The sequence below is a fragment of the Parasteatoda tepidariorum genome, chromosome 3 (genome assembly GCF_982258835.1).
Source record: "Parasteatoda tepidariorum strain Cologne lab strain chromosome 3, Ptep-v5.0, whole genome shotgun sequence".
Classification (NCBI taxonomy): Eukaryota; Metazoa; Arthropoda; class Arachnida; order Araneae; family Theridiidae; genus Parasteatoda; species Parasteatoda tepidariorum.
In genome coordinates, this window is record NC_141757.1 from 54,076,596 (window position 1) to 54,096,170 (window position 19,575).

Consider the following 19,575-nt stretch of genomic DNA (forward strand, 5'->3'; position numbering starts at 1 on the left):
TTCACCAAGTAAATAATCATTTAACCACACAGAATCTTAAATTCTGATTAAATGACACTTGTTGTCCAGTTTGTTTTGCATAAAAGTTTTGTATATTTTTGTGTGGAAAATTTTTTTGAAAATTTTAGTAGATTAGTTTTATGAATATGTTTAAATTTTCTTTCTGTTTAGTTGACTAAACAGATAATTTTCATAATCATGTTTTTCATATTTTTGTCATTGTAAATAATATTTTTTCTTCTCATAATTGAAAAGATGTTATTTGTAGTAGGGAAAAAGAAACACTCGTACCAACCTAAAAATTTTAAATTTAAAGTATTCTAAATTTTTTTTATTTTGGCTCACCAAAAATTTTTTTGGGGGGGATGTAATACAAAAAGTAAATACTTTTGTATTAATAAAAGAATTAAATCTCTTTCGTTTTCATAAAATGTCTTTGTTAAAGAATAAGCGTAGAGAGATTCTATTTTGGGAATTCAAGGCTGAAAACATACCATTGAAATATAAATAGATTTATATTTCAAAGGAAGAGTTATTTTTAGAATCGTTCCCTTTTTCACTTCCATATAAGGAAGCAGAAATGATTTTCCTTAATGCGTAAGGATACAAGGAATGTACGAAGTGTGCTTTTTTGCCTCAAATCTGTGTTGGTATAAAACGTAAGAACGCATAGTTTTGCGTGTCCTTTTCATCATGATTTGATCCTGATAAGCTGTTCAGGAATTGTCAGAAGTCTTGTCCATTCCCCTCCCATACGGAGTGGGGACGTGAACTGTTAGCGATACCAGCCTACATTTAAATAAACCTGTTTAGAACGTCTGATGGCCTAAGACTGCAATTATTTCAAGCTAAATACAACACTGATAACAGGGTTGGAGCCCTGTCATTACATATATATATATATATATATATATATATATATATATATATATATATATATATATATATATATATATATATATATATATATATATATATAATTTTAAAAATCACTTTTAGTGAGTTAAAAAGACGCTCCCCCCTTTAAAGTTGTTGCTTTCATTTAAATACATAAATATTTTACAATTCGTGTCTAATTAAAACATAAGAATGTATTTTTGAATGAAATGCATCCTTAACTGTCTATTTTACTTTTATTTATAAGACAACACCTTACCTAAGTAAAAATTTATAAATTTCAAAGAAACAATTTTTAAGAAATAATTTTTTAGTCAGAATTGAAGTTCAAGTTATGTCTTAAAAACGGATTTGAGTAGAAAAGCCTAAAATTCCGTTCTAAAAAATTTCAAATTTCCATTATGCAATTTTCTATAAATTTGCTTAATTTTTTGCGTATTAATACATGATAGTAAATTGTTTTTACCAAGACATTGATAGTCGTTAACTCAGAGTTGGATCGGTTGTAGTTCACCAGTTATAAAGTAAATTAAATGAAACATCTAACATGAACATATGAATAGAAACATATATAATTACAGGCATATGTTTGTAATTAAAAATTTTATTTTACTCTTATATACACACATTCTTATATACACATATTTTTATATACATATATTCATTATTTATTAGAAAAACGAATCATGCTTACATATAAAATTCGATTAGCTATAAATTTAAATAGACTTAGCATGGTATTCTTATTGGCGATCAAAATGGACTACAGGTGGCGTGGAGCAGAACTTTCTGCCTATGACAACACTTGACATGCTTTCATCATTAACGAGAGGAGAGTCATAGGAGAAGGAATACGTTAGTTTCTGTCTTGATTTTCAAATAGATTAAAAACTTTTGAGTTAAGAAAATATATGAAAATGAAAACTACATTGAACATAGCTCTAAACGAAGGCATCTTGGCAATTTTGAAAAATGTTTTTGACAATAAAACAAGAACAATTTAAGAAAAAGGAATATATTGTAGTACATTCCTATACAATTAAGATGAGGAGGAGAGGGAAGGGGGATGGTCAAGACATGAACCAGGTCTTGTCTCCAGGTGGCCTATTCGAGCGTTCACGAAATGCATTTTTTTTTAAAATTATTAAAATTTAAATAATGGATTAAATGAATAACTAATTACAGTAAAATTTATCCTAAAAACAATCTTGTCTGTGTGATTAGGTATGACATCTACATAGAGGTAGAGAAAATGATGTAGTGAAACATTAGGACAAAATCTTTTCTTTTATTGCCTTCCATGGATAATCTTTTCAGTGTAAATGTAAACAACAACAACAACCTCGATCTCTTGACCTGCTCTACTTCCGGTTCGAAAGTATACAGCTGCTACAGCTTATTCTGCGAAGAGATATTTTTAAACAGATAATTTAACTTTCAATAAAAAAAATAATATATGATAAATTTCTAATCTAGATAAAATAAAAATGATATTGAATAATTCCGGTGAGTTTAAAGTGAAAATTTATTTTATTATTTAGATATGTCTTGTTAAAAAATCTGACATGGTTGCTAGATTTAGAAAAAACTACCTTTTGTAGCAGTTCTGATTTGTCCTCTTTTTACTTGTTTATTACTGCTTGTTCTTGTTGCACCATTATATGTTAATGTTGACCTATTATTCAAGCAGTGAGATTAACTTCATTTTACAAATTATCATTTAGGTTTAAATTTTGAAGTCAGTATATTGTTAACAAGGTAAGAAGTGTCTTACAACGATTGTCTTTTCAAATGACAATTCTTGCGTCTTGAAATGATCTTTAATGATGCCTCAATGAGGTCTTCACATGACGATTCTTCATTTACACACAAATATTAAATCATATGATCAATTTTAAATCTAAGGAGAGCTGCAGGCTCTTTACCGCCTATTTTTCCTATACTGTTTCTGGTGTATTTTGAAGTCATTTGGCTCAGAGCGTGATCATTGTGTTGTGAGATTCTTTTGAATGGTAGTTATTGCAAAAGTTGTATTTGTTTATTTATTGCTTGTGTTTACAATGAATTCTGAGTCTAAATACCATATGCAATAACTTATAAAGACGTCGTTATATAGAAAGAAAAATAGTGAAAGGACAGTAAGCTTATATTATTTTATAATTGCTAAAATTATAAAGGTTATACAATTAACATTAATTGTGAAATAGTAGTGTTAAGTACAAGTAACACGTGGTTTAATCAATAATAAATATGTAAACCTTACATTTTAAAAAAGAATCGCTATAAAACACTTTTTACCTTTTCAATAATGTATGCTAACTTTCAAATTGAAACCAGAATTATAAGTTATAAACTTAATCTTGCTGCTAGAACAATATGCCAACACTAACGTAAGATGGTGCACAGCTCGCAACAAAAGCAAACAGTAATATACAAATGGAAAAAGTCCAAATCAGGACATTCGCGCGCAGGCCGTCGGGCTACCGACGCGGGGGTGCCATCCCCTCCGCAGAGGATCAAAATTGTGATGGCATGTCTTCGGATCATCCTCCGGGATGTTTCCCAGACCGTCGCCAATAGCCTATTGTGCAGCTCTAGTGTGACGTAAATTAGCAACAACAACAACAAATCAGGACAGCCAAAAAAGCGAGTTTTTCTAAACCTAGCAACCATGTCACATTTTTTAACAATATATCTATAAATACCTACAGCAAATTTTCACTTCAAATTCACGAGAATTACTTATTAACATTAATATCTTATGAAATATGGCAAATTTGAGCTCAGAAATGAGCTAATTTCTTTCTTTTATTAAGAACAAAATTATCTGTTTGAAAATATCGTCTCGCAGAATAAGCTGTAGTAGGCAACTGCAAAATTTCTAACCGGAACTAGAGCAGGTAAGGAGCTCCAGATTGTTATTGTTTACTTTTATATTGAAATCACCATCCATACACGCATACAAGAAATACTAATAACAAGTAAGTCTCGAAACACAATGATCACGTTGTGAGCCAAATGGCTTCAAAACACACCGCAGCGCTATCTATGAACGATTTTAATAACTGCTCTTTCATTTCCAAAATCAGTTTCCTGTACATCTCAACTCAGCGGTAGAATATTTTCCAAATTTTGCTTACAAATTTTGTGTTGTCATGGCGAGAGGTAGCAGTGCCGGTTTTGATAGACATATTACTATATTTTCGCCTGAAGGGCGTTTATATCAAGTTGGTAAGTATATGGATTTTACTGTTTCATTTATTTGTTTTTTTATTTTTCCTTTAAAATAGCATAAATATCCTTTTACAAATGAATAGATGCGTTTGAAAGCACTGTTACCTGTCATAGACCCCTTCTTTATTTAGAAAAATTCGAGTTATCAAGTTTACATATTCACTATTTTTATTGTGAATCAGAACTTGTAAAGTGCTACTTTTTAAATAAATAGACTTCTGCACTTAAAAAAAATGTCATCGGAGCAAAAGGAAAAACTTTTATTCCTACCACAATTAATGCTAATGATGTATAGTACCATCTAAAATTACTTAACTATCAAATCTAAATTACCTTCTTTTAACTTAATTGTATAATATGCAACACTTATGTTATCACTTGAAAAGTTTTAATTGGTGACTTAACTGTTATATATAATTGAAAAATAAATTGTATGAAAACCCCCAACTATTCGAAATACATTTAATTTTCAATTGATTTGTTCATATTGCAGTACAACTAGTGGGAATATGTTCTGGTACTGAATAATTTTTTCTAAAAATCTTCTTTATGGAAGGAACAAAACAAGTACATGTTTTCGAGGTTCCTTTGACCAGTACTTCCTTCTGCGATTTTTTTTTTTTTTTTTTAAGTTCCTTGTCGACCAATCCCCATGTCACCAAAACTTGGCTATGTTTTTGGCATAGGTGCAGATACAAAAACGAACGGGAAGATTTCTGTATCTGCAGAATAATCGCCAAGTCATGGCAACTTCCGAGCAATTGCCTGCAATAAAAAAGCATCACAGAAGGAATCCAACTCAAAGGGTATAATTTGTAACCACCCCCAGACAAACCTCTAAATGTTTTTTTTTTTTTTTTTTTCCTTTTTAAAAAATTCTGTTTAGAATCCATTTGGTGTCTTGTAGTTCAGATCTTTATATAAAAATGATCAGATGACAGACTTTATATAACAGATCTTTATATAAAAATATCAGCCCATCATGCTGTTTTAAAATGTAGTTCTCATTATTTAGTAGTAAAAGAACTTTGTGAGATTGAAACTTAAAAAATTTTGCTACAAAAGAAAGTCTTATAAATGAATGTAACAAAAGATTAATATTTAGCAATATCAACAGACTATTGTACTAATTAGTCCGATTATGCAAATTCTATTATTGTTATGGCTCTCTGTCCATTTCTAAAGATAAATATTCTTTGGAATGTCCATTCCAAAGATTAGTATTTATCAATATCATCAGAATATTGTAATAATTAGTCCAATTATGCAAAGTCTATTATTGTTATGGCTCTCTGTCCGTTTCCCCAACAAATTTCTTGATTCAAACCAGTCTAATTTGTGACACTAATTTTTCCTTAAGTATGTCAAAGTGATATAAAAGAAAATATCATCATGAATAAACAGCTATCATAATTGTTTATATAAGAAAGAAGTATAGCAGAGCTTAAATGAACTCATTCTATGTTTCTAACTAGGATCAGGTTATCCTTTTATTTGCCTATTGTTTAATACTTAATTCAAAATGATAAAACATTTCTTGAATATTCAACAGTATATAGGATACGATTAGGAAATTTCCTTGTTGGCCGGTTGTGGAATTTTGACAGTAACTATTGGCCAGTTTCTTTAAAAATTGAAAGTTTTAAAAACGATCTATAAAGAACTTAATATTAATAATGCAAGTTATTTCTTTTGAAACATTTCTCAAAATATATAAACATTAGAAGATTTTAAATGAATAATCTAAAGAAATTAAAGCTGATATATATTTGATCTAAAACTTCATTTGAGCTTCAAATGAAGTTATGACGATGGTAATGAAAATCAACTTGCTTTGATCATTAGAAAATATGTGCCCATTCTACTTGAAAACTAGTCGTGAAAATGGGCGTCTATTTAAAAAACGTCAGCATTCATTTCCATCTTGATATTTTTTTTGTTGCAATTAAAGTTTTATATCAAGTACATTACAAATATTACTTCTAAAAAGAAGAAAAATTTTCAGAAACGAGCATGAAGTAAAATTTTCGGAATATTGTAAAATGTTTGAAATAGTTCCATATTTATTTTTAAGAAAATTATAACCGGAGTGCATTTTGTACAAGAGAAGTTCTGATCTGAAGGACACTATCAGAAAATTTTTTAATCGCTACTTGTTATATTCAGTAGTGTTGTGGCCAGTGGTTATTGTTATTTTACTTTTCCTTTATCTTAAGTAACTTTTTAATTTTTAGATACTGGTAAGAGATTCTGTAGAATGATATGTGTCTATTAGCTTGTAGTAATACATTTATTTATATGCTGTGATATCAAGTGTCCAAATTTAGGAGTGAATCTATAAATTTGGTTTGTTTGAGAACTTTAAAATGAAACCAGAAAAAAGGCAAGCAAAATCCAAATTTAAAAAAAAGAAGCTGTCCTTTCTAAAATTTTAAATGATCCTTTCACAAAGCCTATTTTTCTGAATTATTATTTGATTTAGTTTGCATTATTACACGTAAAAAGATAATTTTCCTCTATGTGAACATGTTAATTTTTATCTAAATTATTGACGAAGACACTCTTAAGACTTTAACTTTGCTAATGTGTTACAAAACTGCTTTATTACTTAGGTATGTTTCAAAAGTACTCGTTCATTTAAGATTTTTGTATTTAAAAGTTAATGTTATGGCTCTATGCAATTTTTCATTGGTAAAATGTTATACATTTTTATTCGATATAAATTTTTGGAAAAAGACATTTTTCGCAAAATTTGGTATTGATCACAAAATTGGAAGAAAAAAATACTGGCGCTAAAATTTTATTTGGTTCTTGTTATAAACATAGGAGGAATATTAAGCTTACTAATAATTATTCAACTGAGAAATGTTTAAAATATTAAATCTTGTAACCTTCTGTGGGTAATCTTTTATATTCATTGTTTATGAGATATCATAGAATATTCTGAACTTCTGAAATATCATACTTTAAACTTACAGTTTGTGAATATTTATTAATATGCTTTATATTTTTTAAAGAATTTTATTTTAATGAATTATTACTATGTTTTGTAGAATATGCTTTTAAAGCAATCAATCAAGGAGGTTTAACTTCTATTGGTCTTAAAGGCAAAGATGTTGCTGTTTTGGTTACCCAAAAGAAAGTACCTGTAAGTCTGCTTTTAAAATTTGTTTCATCATTACTGAAACTTTGCATAATTCTTGTGTTCACCTAATTCTTTGTTCTTGAATAATCTTATTAATTTAAATGTCTTACATTCTTAATGAATCTTAAGTTACTGAAAACTTTGGTTCCCTCTGTTGTGATTGTGTATAAAAGTGATTTATTTTCAATAGTTTACTAATTTTTGAACAAAAATTTTGATTTCTAATTTTGCTTGTCATTTAAAAGGAATTTGTTAACACTGTTGGTCGAAGTTGAAGCAATGATTACCAAGGATTGGGGGAAAAAAGTTGTAGGCATTTTTAAAACTGGAATAATCATTTAACAAGCTTATCATATAAATTTCATCGACAACTTAATGTTTCAAAATTTGTTCATAATTCCCTTTCTGGATAGCAATATGAAATGGTTGCATAAGTAAGTGTAAAAAAAGGGTATTTTCTTATGCATCTTTCTTGTAACTTATGAAATATTCAAACTATATTGACTAATTCGATTTAGTATAAAAAAACACATACGAAACAATGTCTCACTTGTTTAATAAGTTAGAAGTACTAATTTTACACTAAACCCTTATAACTTCTAAATTATTAGTCGGATCGTCTGGGGGATTGGTCTCCTTCAATTCAGTATGAAAAAATACATTCGAAATTATACCTCACTTACCAGTTCTTCCCTTCAAATCACTCCCATTTTCCCGAATAAAGGAGAATAAAAGCACTTTCAGGTATCAAAATTTTCTATGAACAAAAATCTTAGGTTACTAAATCTCCTGAGAGCGTGACTATTAATAGCAGGGTTGCAAAAATCCCACCCTAAAGTGGGTTTTTCTAAGATTGATTTCTTTTTTATCCTCTGTTATATTAAAGAGCTATTCTATTGAAATATATATGTAGTCTAGCCTAAAAAAATTAACCTATGGTAAAAAAACTATGTTGGAGACTGGAGAGTCACCTTGCTGGCTAGATTTGACTGTATGGCTATTGCGTTCCATTGTCAGTGCCTTTGATTCGCTTTCTATGAAAATAAAAAATTTTCCTCAAATATTTTTTAAGACTAAAATATAAATAAAAAGTAATCCTGTGTTAAGATAAGTTTCAAATGTGTGATGTGACTACATAAAAAATTTTGTATCGTGATGTCAGAAGAAACTTTTTTCAGACTTTTGCATCAATTTATTTGTATTAATTATTAATTACCTATATATTAAGTCAATTTATAAAAGTAAACTTAATTATTAGTATTAATAGGCTTTTTTGAAATAAGGTACTTATCCCTGTCTTTTGAAAAAAAAACTCCATTAAAACATGAAAAACCCAGAAAAACCTGGGTTTTTTGCAACCCTGTATAATAGGGAGTGCACATCACATGTAGAACAATTCTGTATAACATGATGTTGTCTTAGAGTATTTATTACTTGCAGCATTATTTTCTGTTAAATTTCTTGAATTTAACAATTTTAACTTGTCTTACTATCTTTAAGGATAAACTTTTGGACCCAACTTCAATTACTCATATGTATGCTGTAACAGACGATATTGGAGCTGTTATGACAGGATTAGTTGGTAATTTATTTAATATTATATAAACTGTATTTTTGTAAGCAAGTTTGTTAATCACTAAAAGTGAAAGAAGTTCAATGTCGATTGTTGTTTTTTTAATACGTGGTATTTGAATATAATTTTGATTTATATATTTAAAGTTTCTCTTTTTGATCTTGGCATTAAAATCATTTTTCTTTTATGCTTCTTATTCTTGTATGTATACCATCTGAAAATGTGATTTTAAATTGGTGTCAGAGGTTGTAGCATTTTTTTCCCTTCAAAAAAAAAACTTAAAATATATACAATACATTAACAAGAAATGTGTAAGCATGAAGGTTCAAATATATAATTTGAACCTCAATTTTTACTTATTTCTTGTTAATGTCTTGTGCATATTTCTTGTTCTTGTATATATTTCTTTTTGTCTCAATACATATTTTTTGTTAATAGAAATAATTTCATTTTTAGTATAAATTCCCAGAAACTAATACATCTTAAAACATTTAAGTTAATTGATATGTAATACAGGTGTGTTTAGTGTAGAAATGTAACAAATATTTGGCCCTTTTGCCGAATATTCGGTTGGTTGAATGTTGGGCAGAGTATTTTTTGGAAAAAATATTGTTTGACAAAATTTTTTTATGTGGAACTTGAATAATCTAAAATTTTATTTTTTTTATTTTGTATTATTTTAAATTGTTTTTACACAAATTTGTTAAGTTCTAACACTTGTTAATTTATGTTCGGAAAGATGAATGGAAAAGTAAAACTTGAAGAATTGAAACTAGATTACTTTATACTGAACCATAAGTTTTGTGCTACTGATTTTTTTTGTTGTTTTTTTGAATGATATTCTGGTTTCAAAATTTTTTAAACACTTTTTTTCTTCTAAGACTTGATACCTTTTTTTAGTTTGTTCCATTTTTCTGTTTTAATTACAGCACCTCATTTTAAAGGGGCCTTCTTTATAGATTTTACTGTCACTTTTTTCCTGTACAGTATGAAAGATAACAGGTAGCCTAGAAAAGTGTGATTCTCAATGTTAAGGTTACATTTCAGAACTAGGAACAAAAAAATTTTTTTCTGTTTCTCTTTTGCTTTTTTACTAACTCTTCTTTTTATCAGCATTTTTATCCTGACACAGCATTTTTTTGAAGGTGTTTCTAATGAATGGTATTCTTTTATAATTCTTCTTTCTGAAAAATATGGCAATGTGAGAAAGTTAAATTGAGATTTTTAATATTTAATTGAAAATTAAGAACGATTTTTTGGTTTCTATCTCTTTTTCTTTTTTAAATACTTTTGTTTTTATGAATGTTTTTATTATGAGGCAGTTAAGATTTCCTTCGAAGATGAAGATTTCTTTCAGAGATTTTCTTTGGGATAAGAATTTCTTTCGAAAATTAAGATTTATTTTTCTGTTTTGTTTTTGTATATAATCTTTTTTATATGTGTTTTTATGTTAGCACTGCCTTTTTGAAGACATTTCTAAGGCTATAACTCTTTTAACGTTTTATAGATAATTTTTTTCTGGAAAATTTTTTAGCGTTAAAGTTTTGTTTTAAGAATTAAGTGAATATTTTTTTCTATTTCACTTTTTCTTTTTTTCTTTCTACTTTACAACTTAAGTTTTTATTAATACCAGTTACTCAGTTTATTATTTATCTTAAATATTTCTAATTATCTTAATGTCTAATTATCTTTATTATATTAAATATTTCTATTATAGTTTTTTTCCCTTTATCTCATACCAATAACATTGCTAAGTTTTAACTATTTTTCATTAATGACTAAACTTATTTATATATAAAACTATTCATACTTTATATCAAAACATTAATATTTATTAATGATTTTTAAAAAAAATTTTTGCTTTTCGGTTGCTGAATATTTGGTATTCAACCGATTTATTTTAACCTAATATTCGGCCAAATCACTGTTTGTTACATCCCATGGTTAATGCATGTTTTTAATTGAAAAGGCAGATTGTATTTTGATCAACGGCAATTAAATGTATTGGCTCTTTTTAATCTATTTTTATCCATCAGTGATATATGTACATTAAAATAGTTTTAAGATCAAACAAAAAGTTCTTAAATTTTTTTATTAAAAGTAATCTGACAGTGTTTATGAAATGTTTTTTTTTTATGCTCTTTAAAACTTTATCATTTTGGAGTGCTCACATCTTTCTATTCTACTGCGCTTATGCTCAAAATTGCTCAGTTTTTATAAAGTTGTTGAATTTATATATTTTTTTTTCTAATGTTGTGGTGAATTAGAGATATACGATCCAATGTAGTGAAATACACTTTTTTTAAACTCTTTACTTCCCCTTTTTAAAAATAATGTGCATGTTTTGCACCAAAAAATTTCCTGATTTCTTTCAAAAGTTTTGTCTTGAGTTGTCAGGATAAGTTGAACCACTACAAAGCTGACAGAATACTACTTAAACATATGCTTTAAAAAAAAAGGTAGAGTATTTCTCAAGTAATTAAACATAACTTTTCTTGTAATAAAAGTATTAGATATTTAATTCTAATTTTTTAGTAAAATATCTAAAACGTGAAAATGATATTTTCTTTAAATTGTTATAGAATTTTTAAGAAATTAAATTTATTCTCTACTGTTTCATTGTTTGAAATAATAAAATAAAATGTTAATTCTAGAGAAGGTCCAGATGTGTGTGTGTGGGGGGGGGGACTGCAGTTACTGGTGTGACTTGTGATTGAAAGTGACAAATGTTACGTAATTTTAAAATAAAGTAATTTATTGGTTTTAAACATGAAAAAAAAATTATACAAAAATAATTGAGAAAGAATAAAAGAAAGAACTGAAAATGCCTCTCCGGAGTTTTAGCTATTAAAAAATTCTGGTCTTTTAAGGCTAAAATTAGTATTTTTTTTTCTTTAAGTGAGATACTATGAGAAGTACAATAGTAATTTTATTATTACTATTTTTTTAAATAATAATTGTATCATAGGTAATGCAAAAACTTAGCACTCATCAGTTAATGATACAGTATAAAGATATGAATGGTGTATTCAAATGTGATGTAAATGTGTATTTCTACTCATGTTCATTGAATGAACATTTCATAATGTAGCTGAAAGGCTTAAGAGTTAATTAAAGTGTTTTCACAGTGGAAAAAAAACTACCATATGAAAATTTAATCCTATTATATATTAAGATTTTAGTGTTGCAAAATCATTCATAGTGACATATTAGTGTTTCTTAAAAATCCCTTTTATATTTCAGCTGATGGGCAGTTTCAAATGATGAGAGCTCGATACGAAGCATCGAATTATCAATATAAGTTTGGTCACCCAGTACAAGCTCACATGCTTTGTAAGCGGATTGCAGATTTATCGCAAATATACACCCAAAATGCTGAGATGAGGCCTCTAGGGTGTAGTAAGTATTATGCTTTAAATTTGAAGCATTTTGTGTTATTAATTTATGCCCCATTTAAATTTTATAAAATGTTTCACGTCAAAAATGAAAATGTAGTTACCCAAGATCACTGCCTAAGTTTCCATTTAGTGGCTGCTGTATTTTGGTAGACAAGCAAAACAAATACACAAATTATATATATTTTAGAATGCTTATGTACTTATTTGTACAGTATTTAAATTTTTAAATATCCTAAATGCCAAATAGTTTTCAAAATTTTGAGTATTTTTTTACTATATATTTGTAGTGATCAACTAACTCATGTAGATTAACTATTGTTTCTACAGTGGTTATTGCTACAGAATTTGATTCTTGGCATTTTTGATGCTCTCTTAAGATTTCATTTTAAATTTTCACACTTTGTAATTGTTGCACTTATTGTTATTATGTTGTGCTCCATAATTATTATATTCTCTATCCTTTTTTCATACTATGCTCTAGATACAAGTTGCACATTTATGAAATTACTTTTTGACATGCTCAATTGCGATGTCTTAACCACTAAGTAAGTGGCTAAATTAGTACAAGAATCCTTATGATTCTGAGAATCCTAATTTTTCTATGATTATTCTGTGTGGTACCCTTTTTTAAAAAATGAAAAGTTTTTCCTTTTCTGAAGGAGGTACTAATATTTTTTTGCGCCTGCTATTATTCATTATTGGCTATGACTAGACTGACTCTGTTCATAATGCTTTCATTCTAGTTTATTAAAGAAATTTCTTAATAAAGTAAAGAAATCTTCATAGATGAAGAATATATCAAAATAAGGAATTAATCTCTTAATATAAAGAAATCTCCCGTCGCATTATCAAAAGCTTTAGCCCTAGATAATGTGATATTACTCTACTCTAGTTGTTCTGCAGTATGGTTAAAAAAATATCAGACTACTTGAGTGTTTCGCGTGACTATTTTTCAGATTTTGTTACTGACTTGTGGGCAATTGTCATCATGAACCCTATCTATTTAATTCAGTTTTTGAGGAATCTATTAATTTCACAAATTTTATTTGCGTGATTTTGTCTACACTTACAATTCAAAAGCAAATATTCAAGAAAATATCTTGTTTTAACCCTATGAGAAATGTTTTACTTAGAATTAAGTTTTTACTTCATTTATTGTAGCTTGCTAGTGACTGCTCTTATATATAGAAAGTTTATCTGAAATCAAAAGAAAGTTTAAACTGGTCTTGTTAATGTGTCCTTCAATTTGTTAGATTTTTTTATTGTTCATAGCAATTTTGCGATCACTGTTCCCATATACAGGGATGAGATTTTTTCACTTTTATCTCTTGAATTTCAGCTTTTTTTTATCAAAAATTCAGATTTTCTAATAATTTCACTTTTTTTTATAAGTATTCCGCTTTTTCAGAAAATTCACCGATTTTCAAAGAGAAACAGAAAATTAAAACTACATAGCTACCAATCCTTTCTCATTTTTACTTATTTTAGCTATTTTCTCCTCTTTTACATGTAGCAGATAAGATTTTCCGAATTTTTTACCCGCCCTCCAGATAGATCCGATTTTCGTAGTTGAAACGATGCTGCTTCTGTCAAGCCTTATAGTGGTCCCAAGCCTGGAATCTGCTAATATCTCGATTCTTATTCACACGATTTTAATATCAAACATAGCTTTTCATATTTGCGTTTTGCGATTCTTATTCACGCGATTTGAATATTGTACGTTGCGATTCTTATTTACGAGATTTAAAAATCCGATATTGAGATTCGTATTTATGCCTTTTTAAAAACCTATGTAGCGATTCGTATTTACGCCTTTTTAAAAACCTATGTAGCGATTCGTATTCACGCAAGTTTAAAATTCAATGTCTTGATTTGCTCATGCAGTTTATGATATTAAACATTGATTTTCGTATTTATACGTGATTTTAAAATAAGGCATTGGGGTTCGCATTCACTCATTCTAAAAATTATGCATCATAATTCTTATTTATGCAATCTAAAAATTACGCATCATGATTCGTATTTACGCGATCTAAAAATTATGAATCGTGATTTGTATTTACGCGTTTTAAAAATTTGATATCCCAGTTTGTATTTTCTCATTTTCAAAATCGTATATCTAGTTTCATATTCATGTGATTTCAAAATGCATAATTGTTATTCATATTCACGCAATTTTAAGATCAACTATCGCGATTCTTGTAGGAAGTAAATTTTAAAAAAAAAAAATAGTTAACGGTGATTCTAACGGCGATTATTAGACTATGTAAGTGTTACAACATCCGAGAAACTGAAAGGGAATATATTCAAAACTTACATTCTGTGCTTGCAAAGAAGAAAAAATAGGATTTGTCACAAGATGTTTGAAGATGGACTAACGACTAAATATAGCAAACATAAAAGATACAGCAAACAAAAGCAATCGCTTAAAAAGGGATTTAATAATTTTTTTTTTTTGGAAAAAGAGTTAATTAACTCATCATCAAAATTTTATTTATAATTGCTGTTATTTATGCTATAAAATGAAAAATTCTTATCAAATAAAGAACAATTATCTAAACAGTTGCTGATTGTCATGTAATTTTTCAAACTAAAATAGAAATTTTTGTATGTTAAGGAGTTACTAATATATTTCTACTTTGCTGTTATTCATATGTTTCAGAGGGCTCTAGTTAGATTAGACTATAATATGAACATAATGATTCGGTCCATTGTTAAAGTTTTTTTCCCAATATAATTTAAAAAGTAATATTACTGATATATTTGCTATAAATCACATAACAGTATTTATTAAAAGAAATGAAATATTAATGTATATTCTCAGTAGTTTTAATTTGCTAAACCAGGTAGTTTTTCAAGTAATAATTGTCTCTTATGTGAACTGAGGAAAAATATAATTTCCAGCTTTATTTTTTCAATTGGTAATTTTTATTTTCACTAAATGTTAAGCATCAATGTAATCATTTATATAATAATAGATTAGTACACAATTGTATGTCAACACATTATTTATTACCTTAAACTGTCTGGAATTTATTATTAAAGGGTTGCGCTCGCGTAAAATTTACTATCGTGGATATTCAGCTTTTTTGCCTTTTGGCTAATCTCATCCCTGCATATATTGTAGATAAATGTAATTGTATTTTCAGATTTTCTTGAACATTTTAAGGTGGTGACAGATCAAGAATTTTTTCCAGTGAGACCTAATGATGACCAAAAGTCAAAGAATTACTAATTAATTTTTTATGAGTCTTTTGTATTCATGAGAGAGCCTAAAATGTACACAGTTAAAAAGGCATTTTTCTTTGTGTTTTGTATTAAAAAGTATATGCCAACCGTACATGCAATATTTTTACTAAATGCAATAAAGCAGCTTCTATTTTTAATTATTGCTCACTGTTTTAAAGCTCTATGTATGTTGTTAGAAAGAGATTTTATTTGCTTGTCATAGTCTACAAATTTATGCTGTGTTACTTTTAGGCATGATGCTTATTGCTTATGATAAAACGCAAGGTCCACAATTATATAAAGCTGATCCGGCAGGATATTACTGTGGCTACCGAGCTACAAGTGTTGGTGTTAAACAAACTGAAGCAAACAGCTACTTAGAGAAAAAGTTTAAGAAAAAGACAACTTATGAAGGAAATGAAGCTATACAGGTATTTCTCATCTTAATTCTTAACTGCAGAATAGTATAATGATATTAGTTATAATGATACTTATTTATTGTATTTCAGTTGGCAATTTCTGCTCTTGCCAATGTATTATCTGCTGAATTCAAGCCTACTGAACTTGAAGTTGGTGTTGTTACAACTGAGAGCCAAAAGTTTAGGTAAGATGTGTTTTCAGTTATTTACTTTCCGTAATAAAATGTGGTGAGGTCCATATTTACTATTAAAAATATTTTTATTTAGAAGAGCTGAAGTATGAAAACGTTCGTGATGCATTTATAATTCAAATTTTAGGTTTCGTGAAAAAAATAGTTTTTATTCCTATAAATATAAAAAGTAGGGATTGCCATCTAGTTTATAAAAATTTATTTTTCCTGAGAAGCTTGACAATTTAACAGTTGTGACATGTACAACCATTTTTATGTTGCTACAATGGAAATTTTTTTTATTGAATTGCTTAAACAAAAACTCATATTTAATTAATATGCCCAAGACCATTTTTTTTTTTTAATTTTGAAAAATTAAGACTTATCTTCAAAAATTAAATTTTTCTTTCATAAATAATGTATAAGTTTACAATATGCAATAGTGCTCCTATTGCACTACGTATGTACTTACTATTAGGTACTAGTACATAGTTTGACAATTATTAATATCAAATTCTAAGTATTTAAAGCTAAGACTAGATTTAAAAGTGTCAAGATAGTATTTTACCTAAAATAAAGATACAGGATGTCTGCCAATAAATTTTTTTGCAGTCTACGAAATATTTTTAAGTCACAGTTAATTTGTAGAAAAACGAAATTTTTGTTATATAAAAACTCTCATTAGACCAATTTTAGTCTTATCACTGTAAAGACAATGATATAATAAGATATAATGGGTCCTATTTGTACCTATTTGATCATTTGTACATAAGATATAATGGGTCCTATTTGTGAAAGATTTTATCTGTTAGGGAAGAGTAAAAGAAAATATAATATGTTTTCAGGGTGCATGATTTAAACCCTGTAAAAAGGCTCATTTTGGCAAAGCCGTCGTGACAAAGAAAAAGAGGACATCCTAAACTGTGATGGATCGATGCAGTTGAATAAGGTTTTAGAATTCTAAATGTTAAGAGCTGGAGAGTCATTGTCACCCGGACATAGGTGGCACTCTAAGAACGTTTTAAAACTGAATTTAGTTTTGACCAATTAACAAGCTCTAGTATTGTTTATCAGAATTTTCCAAAATATATTGCTCACTAACTCTAAAATGTACCTCTCTATGATGATGGCTCATATTTTAATCATTTTCTCATATATCATAATCGACTAGGAATTTATTATTTTATTTAAAATGTTTCTTTTCATTTTTTTAAAATTTTTTTTTTACAGCAAACAAGATAAAAATAAAGGAGCTAACCTTGTACCTCTTTTCACTGAATAATGAACCACTTATTTTTTCATTAATCTATTCATTCATCTCTGCTTATTTTTTTGTTCACCATTATTTATATTTTGTACTCTCTCTATAAATTGAAAGAAAAAATAATCTTAATTCAACATTGGCCAGCATTTCAAAACGTTGAGAAAAAAGAAATTTTAAGCAAATTTAGACACAGCAATATTACAAATTTTGCTTAAACAAGCAGGTGCTCATTTTTCTATTCTATTTATGAATTTCCATTGCAGTGTGACATCATTTGGCAATAATTATGAAAAATAACAATGTTTTCATTAAAATATATTTATTTTTAACAGAAAGAAATTTAATTTAAAAAACAAATGGGAAAAAGGTATTTATTGATGAAATTTAGTCTACTGATTTTTTTCTCTCAAGACTGATTTCAGACCCAGGACTGAAGAGTGGCACCTAATTACATTTTGTATAATCTTTGTGAGATGTTTAAAGAGCATTATTAAATAAATGTGTTTTTGATGTGGGCATTATTTTTTGAGTTGTATATAAAAATTACATAAATACTTTTTGAACAATGTTATTCAGTTTTGGTGTTTAACGTTTCTTAAAATAAAAAATTAGTTTTATAGGTTTCTAAACTTTCATTTCATTTTTGTGACACAAAAATGAAATGAAAGTTTAGAAAATTTCATAAGGTATATTTGTTTTTAGTTCTGAAAATCCCTTATAAAAAGGTAACAAGCTATTTGAATTTTTTTTATAAATTTTTAATCCTTTAAATTGCTGGTTTTACTTTTATCCTAAAAGAAAAATTCATATCTAGCTTTTGTATCGTTGTAGTTCAAGAAAATTTGTTTTGTTTTAATCTTAAATGGAGCAAAAATTGTATAATTGAGATAGGTTTTCTTTTAATTATGTTTCATATCTTTTATTCTTATACTGCATATTTAAATGTATCTGGGTGTTATTTATCTTTTTAGGAAATTGACTGAAAAAGAAATTGAGGAACACTTAACCGCCATAGCCGAAAAAGACTAGTGTTGGAATGTGCTAACTTTATGAATATTTGTCCTTTTTATTTTAATGAAATAAATAAACTTTCTATAAAAATGACATTGTTGATATAAGTTTACTTACCTTACGTCTCATTTCTAGTGTTTGCAATTAAAATTTTGTACAATTTTAAACTTTCTTTTTACAAATTTTAAACATTCGCTTTTGTATTTGACTGTCAAACTCTCATCTGCTTTTCAGTCGGCCACATTTCATATAATGAACCGAAATATCACATGTTTTTGCTATCACTGAAAAAGTATTTAATTAATTTCAAGACAATGTTTTAATGTCTAATTGGGGAATAAGTTTTAATTATTCCCCATAGATTAATAATCTAATATGTATTCCATTCATTCCATTAATAGTCTAATATGTATAATTAGACTATACTTACAAACAAGAAAACTGTGTAAAATTTAAAAAAGTGTCACCAAATTGAGATCCCATTTTTTCTGAGATATATGTGCCAGATTTTTTTTTACAAATATATTTGTATTTAAAATATATTTTATTTGATACCTCTGACAGTGAAAGTTGTTGACTATGACAATATATCAAAATCATCTGCTGAGAACTTTTGTTTGCTGCAAAAAAAACTGGTACCACATACTTAATGTTTGTTACTTACATGCTACAACTTTAGCTGAAATGTCAACATGCTACACTTAGGAAAAGAATATTTTCTAGTGGTAACAAAATTATTTTTAGTTTCATACTGCTCATATTGAGTAATTTTGCCACCACTACATATCAAAACAGATGCAACATTATTGCTGCTATCTCGTGGTGGCCCTTTTAATGAGTAATTAACCTCATTCTACAAGTTTTACTATTTAATTTGCTGCCAGTTTATTACAAATTTTGCTGAAAACGGAGCAGTTGGAATCTCTGCATTAGGCACAACGTTTTGAAGAACTCTACATTAGATTGTTTTAACATTTGGAAAAGTACTATGATTAAAACTGCCAGGACTACCACAATATATTTTAGAGTGGAATCTTGCCTCATAGCAGCTCTATAGACTTCGGATATCGAGCCATAGTCTATCTAACCATAGCAATTTTTATTTCGAATGTATTAATTTGAGTTGAAATTGCTACATCGCTTGATCTTAATTGTGAAACTATGGGACATATCCCAGAAAAAAATTTACGTTTTGATTCTCTTATTATGTTATACATTAGTACAGCAATTAGCTGC

At 27.7% G+C, this 19,575-nt stretch overlaps 1 protein-coding gene across 1 annotated transcript; it reads left to right on the forward strand.

The window, feature by feature from the left end:
- Positions 1 to 3,897: 3,897 nt before the first annotated feature.
- LOC107436746 (proteasome subunit alpha type-6) lies at positions 3,898 to 18,432 on the forward strand. Its single transcript, XM_016048538.4, has 7 exons — positions 3,898 to 4,128; positions 7,185 to 7,279; positions 8,777 to 8,858; positions 12,093 to 12,248; positions 15,728 to 15,906; positions 15,985 to 16,079; positions 18,300 to 18,432. Exons 1-7 carry the CDS (start codon positions 4,053 to 4,055, stop codon positions 18,355 to 18,357), a joined length of 741 nt encoding a protein of 246 aa, XP_015904024.1. The 5' UTR covers positions 3,898 to 4,052; the 3' UTR covers positions 18,358 to 18,432.
- Positions 18,433 to 19,575: the final 1,143 nt, after the last annotated feature.

Bases quoted from the DNA above. Each gene is read 5' to 3' on its own strand.
- LOC107436746 (XM_016048538.4), top strand. From the start codon at position 4,053: ATGGCGAGAGGTAGCAGTGCCGGTTTTGATAGACATATTACTATATTT. The intron at 7,280-8,776 runs GTAAGTCTGCTT...ACTATCTTTAAG, and splicing joins TTACCCAAAAGAAAGTACCT to GATAAACTTTTGGACCCAAC. The intron at 8,859-12,092 runs GTAATTTATTTA...TTTATATTTCAG, and splicing joins TGTTATGACAGGATTAGTTG to CTGATGGGCAGTTTCAAATG.